The sequence below is a fragment of the Petaurus breviceps genome, unplaced genomic scaffold (assembly GCF_028583685.1).
Source record: "Petaurus breviceps papuanus isolate PSGF00001 unplaced genomic scaffold, PetGlider_PUasm1.0 174, whole genome shotgun sequence".
In the NCBI taxonomy this organism is placed as follows: domain Eukaryota; kingdom Metazoa; phylum Chordata; class Mammalia; order Diprotodontia; family Petauridae; genus Petaurus; species Petaurus breviceps.
In genome coordinates this window covers 60837059-60847735 of record NW_027185761.1, presented here as the reverse complement: position 1 = coordinate 60847735, position 10677 = coordinate 60837059, and the positions used below count along the sequence as shown (strand labels likewise).

Below are 10677 nucleotides of genomic sequence, written 5' to 3'. Positions count from 1 at the left end.
CAGAGAGAGTAAGCCTGTAGTATCCAGAATGTTCTCAGAGAGTGTGTTTCCTTCCACAGATATCACCTTCCCTCCATGTGCAGAGACAGAAGCTGATTTGGCTGGCAATGTTCCTGCAGGAATGGGAATATTTTCAGAGAGTCTCTCTTCTACAGCAGGTATTGTGTCTTCTCTATGTTTTGTGATAATATTTGCTTCCAGAGAGAGTCAGCCTGTAGTATCCAGAATGTTCTCAGAGAGTGTGTCTCCTTCCATAGGTATCACCTTCCCTCCATGTTCAGAGACAGAAGCTATTTTGACACATAGTGATACTGCAGGAATAGGAGTCTTCTCAGAGAGACTCTCTCCTATAGCAGGTAGGTGTCTTCTCTTTGCTTTATGATAATATTTTCTTCCAGAGACAGTAAGCCTGTAGTACCCAGAATGTTCTTAGAGAGTGTGTCTCCTTCCATAGGTATCACCTTCCCTCCATGTGCAGAGACAGAAGCAGCTTTAACGGACAGTGATACTACAGGAATGGGAGTATTCTCAGAGAGACTCTCTCCGATAGCAGGTAGGTGTCTTCTCTTTGCTTTACGATAATATTTGCTTCCAGAGAGAGTCAGCCTGTAGTACCCAGAATGTTCTCAGAGAGTGTGTCTCCTTCCACAGGTATTGCATTCCCTCCATGTTCAGAAACAGAAGCTGCTTTAACGGAAAGCAATCCTGCAGGAATGGGAGTGTTCTCAGAGAGACTCTCTCCTATAGCAGGTATGTGTCTTCTCTATGTTTTGTGATAATATTTGCCCCCCGAGAGAGTAAGCCTGTAGTATCCAGAATGTTCTCAGAGAGTCTGTTTCCTTCCATAGGTATCACCTTCCCTCCATGTTCCGAGACAGAAGCTGCTTTAACGGACAGTGATGCTGTAGGAATGGGAGTCTTCTCAGAGAGACTCTCTCCTATAGCAGGTATGTTTTTCTCTTTGCTTTGTGATAATATTTGCTTCCACAGAGAGTAAGCCTGTAGTATCTAGAATGTTCTCAGAGAGTGTGTCTCTTTCCACAGGTATCGCCTTCCCTCCATGTTCAGAGACAGAAGCTGATTTAACAGACACTGATGCTTTAGGAATGGAAGTCTTCTCAGAGAGACTCTCTCCTATAGCAGGTAGGTGTCTTCTCTGTGTTTTGTGATATTTGCTTTCAGAGAGAGTAAGCTTGTATTGTCCAGAATGTTCTCAGAGAGTGTGTCTCCTTCTACAGGTATCGCATTCCCTCCATGTTCAGAGACAGAAACTGATCTGACAGAGGGCGATCCTGCAGGGATGGGAGTGTTCTCAGAGAGACTCTCTCCTATAGCAGGTATGTGTCTTCTCTATGTTTTGTGATAGTATTTGCTTCCACAGAGAGTAAGCCTGTAGTATCCAGAATGTTCTCAGAGAGTTTGTCTCCTTCCACAGGTATCGCATTCCCTCCATGTTCAGAGACAGAAACTGATCTGACAGAGGGCGATCCTGCAGGGATGGGAGTGTTCTCAGAGAGACTCTCTCCTATAGCAGGTATGTGTCTTCTTTATGTTTTGTGATAATATCTGCTTCCACAGAGAGTAAGCCTGCAGTATCCAGAATGTTTTCAGTCAGTGTGTCTGGGTTAGTTCAGTTAGTGTGCCATAGGTATTGCATCCCCTCTGTGTTTGAAGACAAGAGCTGTTTCAATTGAAAGTGATCTTGCAGGAATGGGAGTATTCTCAGAGAGTCTCTCTCCTACCACAGGCACCATATCCTCTCAGTATTCTGAGACAAGGGCTGTTTCCACTGGGAGCAAGCCTGCAGTCACCGGAGTGTTCTCAGAGAACACGTCTCCTGCCCCAGGTTTCCTGTCTGCTCAGTGTTCTGACACAAGATTTATTTCTACACAGTGTAAGCGTGCTGTAATCAAAGTGGTCTCCCCTCTACTGGGCTGTGCCGTTCCGAGCACATTCTCTCCATGTTCTGGTGTGCATTTTCCTTCCACAACGAGCAGGTCTGCAATAACCAAACTCTTATCACATAGTAAGGCCAGTGCCACACCTGCCACATCATCTCAGCATTCTTACCGAAGATTTGCTTTCAGAAAGCCCCAACCTGCAGTAACTGGGATGCTCTGCAAGAGCACGGACCCCGCCACATGTTCCTTTACTTCTTTCCGTCCAGATATGAGATTGGCTTCCACAGAAAGCATTCCCACCTTCTCCAGAATGTTCTCAGGCAGTGTGGATCCTATCACAACGGAAACATCTTCCCCATGTTCTGATGCAAGACTTATCCCCGCACAGAGTAAGCGTACCATAACCAAAAGGTTCTCGCCTTCAATGCGCCGAGCTATCCACAGCACATTCTCTCCATATTCTGGCCCAAGTTTTGCTTCCACCATGAGCAGGTCTACCAAAATGAAAATATTATTAAGTAGTAGGGTTCATAGCACACATCCCATATCCTCTCTGCCTTCTTATTGAAGATATGATTTCACAGAGAGCAAACCTGCAGCAAGCCAGACATGACTCAGTCGTATGGCTTGTGCCACGCCCACCACATCATCTTAGAGTTCTTACTGTAGGTTTGCTTTGACAGAGAGCACACCCCAGAGAAGGGGAAGGTTACTAGGCAGTGTAAATACTGCCAGGTATGAGGCATGGCCGCTTTCTGCTTCTTATTCAAGGGCTGAGTGTTTCTCAGCATCATCAAACAGGATAGAGCCTGCCACGAAAAGTTTGTCCTCTCAGGTACTTGCTGAAACTTTCTCAGCATCTACATTGGAGGAGTTACTACTAACTGCAAAACAAAATGTCATTCAAAGACTTTCTCAAGTGGTCCAGGAATACTTTAGTAATCCCGAGATACCAGCTGACTCTGGAGTAATTAACTATACACATATCTTAACTTGTTGCTTTCAGGCATGTCACACAAATCCTGAGTTTCAATATGCTTCTTTAGAAGAAATCCCCCCTGCCAGTACCTTCGAAAGGAAGGAAATCCTAACTGACGGGCTATGCTTGTGAAGTGAAGTGCCACAGTATCTACCTGATGACAGCTTATGCTGGCAGTAAATACAGATCTAGGAATTGAGCTAGTGAACAGGCTCTTAAACTCTTACAAAAACCTGTTCGTGTCTGAATTGTCAAAAGGAATTTAGACACACTCATCATGCTGATGTGGTGGTGTTTCCAAATGGTTCACCTTCACATCAGTATCCTCTGTCCCTAAAATTCTCAAAACATCTTGTAGCCCTTGAGAATAAATCTGGGCAAACGAATTCTACTGTTTGCAACTCCCAACCATAGACTAATTGCCCTCAAAGAAAATGCAAGTGATTCTTGTATTGGTGTTCTTAATAATTCAGCCTCCCTTCATGAAATATCAACTGAATACAAGCATGATACAACAAACAATTCATGGGTCGGCCATTTGTTTTTGCCTGACCACTGCTTAGTTAAATGTCATGGGAACGACAACAAAAAAGAAACACGCAGCTAAGGGCACTGAGTATTCAGCAGAAAATGAATGCGGTGTTTCAGCTACCAAGGTAAGCCATAGGCTCCTCACCTAGGAGATCTGGAAGCAGGATTTGAATTTTGTCATTTGTGACAACTTCTTCCATTCTGTACATACACTAAACAACACAGATTAGGTCAGCAAAGTGACCCCTGAGCGTGGATCTGGAAGTCTGAGAGGCCATCAATGGAAAGAGAAAGCATTTCTGAAGAAGGACTAGCAGAAAGCAGTTGGGGATGAAGGAGAGTGTGAAGCATGAGTCTCTAGAAGATCATCTTTTTAGCAGGCTGCTGATTCTTCCTTAGAGAGGCAGTGCTACCTGTGGAACAAAATGTTGTTAGAAGAACTTTTCTAATCAAGGGATAAATGCTGCATTGGAGGAAATTTAACTGTAGGTATATAGAAAGCTGTGTTCAGAAATATGAGATGATGCCTTCTTCTATGGGTACTCCCTAATGTTGACATCCCAGAAATTAAGAAATTTCAAATAGCTTGTTTGTGAATTAAGATGTCAAAACAAAGAAATATTGTAACAAGATAAACATGACGAAAAGAGGTCAAAGGGCATATCTAATTCAAGTTATGCCACTGCAAGAGATTTGTCTGAGGCTTGAACTACTGAACAGGCCATTCAGATTCTCAGAAAAACCTGTTGAAGTGAGGCACTGAGAACAGAAATTTTAAAATTCTTATTATATCGATCTAGTGATGTACCTGCCAGGCCTGACTTCATATGGTTTTCTTCTAAAAGCTCCAGAGAATATCTTTTGTCCATCAAGACTGCGTATTGGCAGGCTGTATCCTTCAGGCAGATGCAAGAGGTGTCAGTGGTGCACTTAACAGTTCGGGCCAGGGAGATGAAAATGTCAATTGAATGTGGTCACAAGCGTGATGAGTTGCCAGATGAAACTTAATGCCATCAAGTCTTGTTTTGTTGTTGTTTTGTTGGGTATTTTTTTGCAAGACCATTGCTTACCTGAAAGTTCTAGAAACAAATTAAAAAAATCAATATGCAGCTGATGCCGAGGCACTGAACAGTCTTCAGAAAATCACCATTACACACTCCAGCTGTCCCTAAGAAGATTTGCTTTGTTAAACTGGTAGGCTCTTTGACTAATGATTTTGAAAAGAACTATAGTTTTCAGTGATCTTGTATTTTATAAGAATTCCTCAGATTCTGTATGTTTACTGAGCAGCACAGCTGAATTGAACAGCAGTCTTTTTCAGTATGTCTTTGAAAAGTTGGGAAACTGCCAATAGAAACATAAGGTAATTCTGGAGAAAGAATTAACTGCAGAAACAGTTGATGACAAGTATAGAATGTCAAGAGAAAGGCTGCAGAAGAAGCTGTGAAAATCTTTAAAACACACACATAAACAAACAGCCAACTAACATTCGTGACCCAAATAATGGTGCCACTGAAGATAAGATGACAAAAAATGGTGCTCGAGGGCACAAAGAAGAGGCATATAAACAAGACAACAAAGGAAAATTTGGCGAGTCAGCTCCTGAGAAAAATGGGTTGTTGGGCAAGTACATGTTACAGAAAATGTGAAAAGTGTATGAGAGAGCCCATCTCTGGCACAGAGCAGAAACGAGAAGGGCTTTGGCACAATGTAGAGAGAATGAATACAGTCTTGAAGAAATATGACAAATCAATCATCGGGAACTACATATGCTCCAAGAGCTACACTGACTTGACTTTGTTTATAGTTTTCTAGTGATGATTGGAAGCAAATATAGGAATTTGCCCAGAAACATGTTCTTAGGAATGGATCTTCTGGAGTAGGTCTTGATAAATATTTGATGATAATTACAAAAAGAAGATGTATGGAAGATTTACTAGATCAACTTCAACATGAAGGCAAAGTTGGACATTTTGAGTTGATTTGGCCTTAGGGAAATTAAGACCAGAATTATTTATATAATGAACGAATGATAAGATAAATTATTTGACACAGGAATTTTTAAAATACTGCATTTTCTGGTGGCAGAAACTATTTGCTCCAACTTATTTAACTGCTTATTGTTTCCTTCCTTCATTTAGCAGGTATTGTTAAGCCGCTACTATGGGCTAGGCACTTGGGAAAGAAAGACAAAAACAATCTTTTTATTTAACTAGCTTATATTCTACTGGGGAGAAACCACATGTACACAGATAAGTAACTACAATTATAATCAGGGGCTGGCCCTTGAGGGCCCGGACCTAGGAGCTTCTGAAATAAGATCTGCCTGCAGGCGACCCTTGTGGTCTTTGCTGAGACTTCTCTTGGAAGCTGGTGTTGATACAGAAGGGAGGGACCCTGCTCTTCATTTCAGAGCATACACAGGTATTCTGTGGTTTTTTCTGGTCCACATACTGAGTGGTGAAAAAAAAAAAGGGTTAATTGGCTGCTGCGCCAGAACTGTGTATACAATAGGCACTAACCAGACAAATAACCTTTTTCTTGGCAGTCTGAATGAAGAAATGCTCTAAGACTGGGTGGGAAAATCCCTTGCCCACCTTGATGCCCTGCGGCTTTTAAGCTACATGCCATCTATAGCCCTTCTGTCCCTGTTGTGTCTATTCTCTCCTATTTGTAGATGAAGCAGTGCTGGAGACAGAACAATCTGATGAGATGTAAATGACTGGAGGAGACATGGAGGTTTGATCGTGGGAGGCTCTGGCAGACGGGTGTAGCGACTTCAGCCAAGCCAGGTGAGATGCCACTGCAGCTCCGAGAAGCAAGCTGCTGTACCCAACACGGCAGTGACTCAACCTGGCAGCAAGCAAGGAAGCAACAGCAGCCACTGGCAATGCTGTCTTTGGAAGCACAGGCTTTAGGCCTGAGCCTAACTTTCTGGGGACCGAGGTGGTAGAGGGTAGAATGTGCCTTCAGTTCAGAGGGATGTTTCAACTTTATGCCAGATCTTTTCAGTAATCATCCCTTTGTAAAAGCTAATTGATATTAATTGGTTGCCAATAAGCAAAAATCAACTGGCTAAATTGATAGTGGGGCTCTAATCAATGTTATCAATATACTGAGGAGACATGAGGGGCAGATGGGTGGAGCAGCTGGGCTGAACAACTTGATGGGGCAGCACATACAGCACTGGGCTTGGAAGTGGAAAAATCTCAGATACTCAGAGGCTGTGTGACCCTGGGCAAGTCACTTAAGCTCTATTTGCCTCAGTTTCTCATCTGTAAAATGGGGACACACTGGAGAAGGAAATAGGACACTACTCCAGTATCTTTACTAAGAAAACCTAGTCCATGGAGTCACAAAGAATCAGACATGACTGAACAACCGAACAATGACAACACTGTGGAGACGTCAACTTACACCTTTTAGAGGACATCAAATAAATAACTGGTCAATTGGTGGTGGAGGAAACACATCAGAGTCAGGGTTTAAGTAGACACATGAAAAAAATTCTACTGCCCCCTGAGCATATACCTAGAACCTCAGGGGGAAATAAAGGAAGTCATTCTCTTGGAACCCAATCTTCTAGTGCTAATGTAAGTTGGGAGAGTAAGTCCAGAGTCTGACTGCAAAACATATACCAAAACACCCTCCATAAATATGAAGCAGTCTAGTGGGGGTGGAGACAGTTAACAAATCACAAATAGGGACAATCCTCATGTTGAGAGGTGTCCTGAGCTGAGCCTTGGCAGGAGCTAAGGACTTGAAAAGACAAAATGAAAAGGGAATGCATTCTAGACCCAAGCAATAATCTCTGCAGGGGCTCGGGGAAGACATATGGAACATGATGTATAGGAAACACAACTGGCACAGTCAAAAGTGTCCAAAGGGGAGAAAAAGGAGTCAGAAAATTAAATTACTCTGTTTAATTGCACAGGAGACAAACCAGTTCCTTTGCTGTGTCTTTTACTTTCTAATTGTTTGAAACAATATTAGTGGCTGGTTTGTAATAAAAAATAAAGGCAGAGTGCCTAATAACAAGATAATGCTGGGTACGGTTTAGGGAAAACCTAGATGAAAATTCTACTTCTGATACTTTGTATCTGTGTGAACTCTTGACATGTCAACTTGATTTTTCTGCAACTCGAGCAACTCTTGAAATCATAGAGGTGATGATCTAGGTTGGGGACAGGACCATGCTTACCCTGAATGGGTGAAATCACATGTTCCTTTGTGCATTCATTTAATAACAAAAACATATGTCTTAAATGGAGCAATTTGGTGCCATTAAAAATGCCAGCTCTTTTCTTTGCACCTGGGAAAGAAGTTTACATTTTTTTTCCCCAAAAGAGCAAAGCATTTTGGAGAAAATGTGTAAAGCTCATATTAACTGGTAAAAGTACAAAGGAACTTCTGAAATGCTTCACAATGCCACATCACTGTGTAATTTCTCATTGAATTTGTATGTTTGTTCTAAAATGTTTCAGCAGAAAAAATTGTTTATGTTGTATGTTTTAAAATGTTCTTACAAGATAAATACAATGATTTCTTAAAGTCATTTCTAGTGTTTTCTTATTTCTTGTCATTTCTTATTATTTCTACCATATGTTTTCCATAATGATGAGAAAGAGTAATGGCCTCTTAACTAGGTCTGGGTTACAAATAAAGAAAGGTCTTTTGAGTATTGATGTTTTTGCCCGATAGCATTGCTTGAGGGAGACATTGAAGGAATCTTAAAAAAACCTTCAAATCAAGGGAAAAGCAGCTTGATTTATTTAGGTTTGTTACTTTTGTAGGGAAGAATCACAGACTTTCTGCACTGTGATTTTCAAAGATATTAGATGTGTGGGACATCCAAAGCAACCTTATTTGTGTGTGAGCTTGTGCAGAGTAGAAGATAGCCTTGGAGCTTTGCTGATTCAAAGGACAGTTGGCTCATCTCCCTCAAAGAGCTCACTAAATTAAAAGATCAACTTTACCATGTTAAGAGATTCCATTTTTCTGTATTTCTGAGGGCCTACATTTAACAAATATAAAAATTGCATAAACTGAATGAGTTTCTTTCTAAATAAAAGCAGGAAAAGAATTAAATGGAGTATTTGGGCAACAGTATAACAGATTGTTCCTAAAAGAGACTTATTCCAACTCAAATAAACATGCAGTCTCATCTATCTAGATTTTCACTCCAAAGATGCCGACCAAGCCCATCCATGTCTGCTGTCACGAATGGGACTAAATCAAGTAGGCACCCTGTTCGCATAGGCTCATTATTAGGATGAAATGAGACACTATAGGTCATTCAACAATTAACAAAAGGTTTGCCTAGCTCTATGGTAGAAAAGATTTCAATAAGAATATTTTAGCACTTACCTTTGGTAATAGTCTAATCCCCTACTTAATTCTGCAGGAAAAAAAAAATGGTCTAGTCAGTAGACAAGGATGTCAGTCAGCCAACAGATATTTATCAATATATCAATATTATGCCTACTAAGTGTCAGATACTGTGCTAAGAGCTACAGAAATGTATAAAGGCAAAAACAGCCCCTCTTCTCAAGGAGCTTCACATTCTACAACTACATAGGTACAAGACATATCACAGGTCAATAGGAGATGATCTCTGAGGCATTAGCAGGGGGAGAAGGGAGATAAAGAAAGGCTTCTTACAGAAGGGAATATTTGAACCGACTCCCGAGGGAGCCTATAAACATCTGATAAGTTTAAAGAACTCTGATTCTATGTGGGTGGGCCCTGTATGCCCACAGATGACCAGGACCCCATGTTAATATAGACAGAGGCTAACAATTATCAGCACTGACTTAGCTCAATCAGGCGGGGGGAGGAAGGGGCAGCTTCCCCACTGATACTAACCTGCATGTGGATGAAAAACCTGGCAGATGGTGATGCTATCATATCCCAACTTGGCAAGGTCTGGAGGAGCTTTAAGAGGACCTTTCACCATTTAAATGGTTCAGGGCTTTTGCTGGACAATCCTAACCTTGCAGATGTGAGAAGCCTGGCATGGGGGGGGGGAGTATGAAATAAAAAGAACAGCAGAAACAAAACAGACCCAAAATAATTAACAAACCCATGAAGGAGTGCTGAAAAATACAGAGGAGAATGAAGAACAAGAATCCTGGGCTTCAGCTCCCTACTTCCAAAGGCAAGGTGGGCCTCCTGATGTAAGGCAGGGACAGTGAGCAAAAGCTCAGTTCTTCATCCTAGATCAGGGTCATCTGCAGTAGAGTAGTAAAGAGGTGACATCTGTTGCACAGAGCCTGCTCTGGGAACTAAACTGATACTGAGGTCCTCCTTGTACTGCCATTTGCTTAGAGTTCTCTGGCCCACCCACCAAAACCTCCCTTTCCCTGGGAGACCCATTCATTGGGTCTCTGCTCCTTTAAAGGACTCTGTAAAGAGATTGCTCCTTTCTTCCACAGGGGCCAAAAGAGGACTCTTCATCCAAGGTTTCATTGAGGCAGCTAGAGAATCGAACTTCTTCCAGGTTCATACATATTCAGCATAGTTATACAGAAAAAGGGTCACTTCCTCACTATCAGAAAGTAAGGCCCATCTTAACAATATGAAAGGGGACCTGAGGTATTTCCCCAGGACATACTGAGCCTCTGAGGGAGCAGAGGTCTTGAGAGCCAAGCAACTCCATACAGAGAAAGCAACAGGGAAAGGCTGAAGAGGGTCAGCCATAATTCTGTCCCAAAACAGGCCATTCTGATCAGGTAGGTTTTCTTTTTAAATTCAGTTTCACTTCATTTTTAATTTGGAATTCTCTCTTCCTCCTCCCCCACCCATTGAGAAGGCAAAAAACACAAAACCCATTACAAATATGTGTATGTCAGGCAAAAGAAAATCCGTTTTCATCTTTAATGTCTGAGTCCATTAGTTCTCTGTCTGGGGATGGATGGCATGTTTCTTCATGGATTATCAGCTAAATTTTCCTGGAAACTAGATCCAAGAAACTGCTACATGGTTAATCTTAGCCACCAAAGAGCCTTCCTCCTTCTGCAGGTGGCACTGATTTGATACAGTCTTGGGCAGTTAGGGGCATGATAATGCAGCTGATTTGCCAGAACAAACCTCTTGGTCTTGAATCGGGGAAGAGGGGCAATTCATCATTTGCAGACAGGTTGAAATCCATTTGAGTCAGGCAGGTGCTCTGACTGGCACAAAGATTCCAGTGGGACAGGGGCACTCACTTCATCCTTAAGGGGATCATATGGTCAAATGCCTAGAACCAGATGGCGTTACAGACTC

The 10677-nt window shown here is 42.0% G+C and overlaps 1 protein-coding gene across 2 annotated transcripts; it reads left to right on the top strand.

Moving 5' to 3' along the window:
• Window positions 1–6: 6 nt before the first annotated feature.
• On the top strand, window positions 7–7922 carry LOC138158203 (uncharacterized). Of its 2 annotated transcripts, XM_069084297.1 has the most exons (7): window positions 7–356; window positions 455–750; window positions 849–947; window positions 1045–1143; window positions 1239–1337; window positions 1436–1534; window positions 6089–7922. In XM_069084297.1, exons 2-7 carry the CDS (start codon window positions 621–623, stop codon window positions 6127–6129), a joined length of 567 nt encoding a protein of 188 aa, XP_068940398.1. In that variant the 5' UTR covers window positions 7–356; window positions 455–620; the 3' UTR covers window positions 6130–7922. The 2 variants fall into 2 exon arrangements, with proteins under 2 accessions (XP_068940398.1, XP_068940397.1); XM_069084296.1 differs by having other exon boundaries at window positions 455–947.
• The last annotated feature ends 2755 nt before the right edge of the window (window positions 7923–10677 follow it).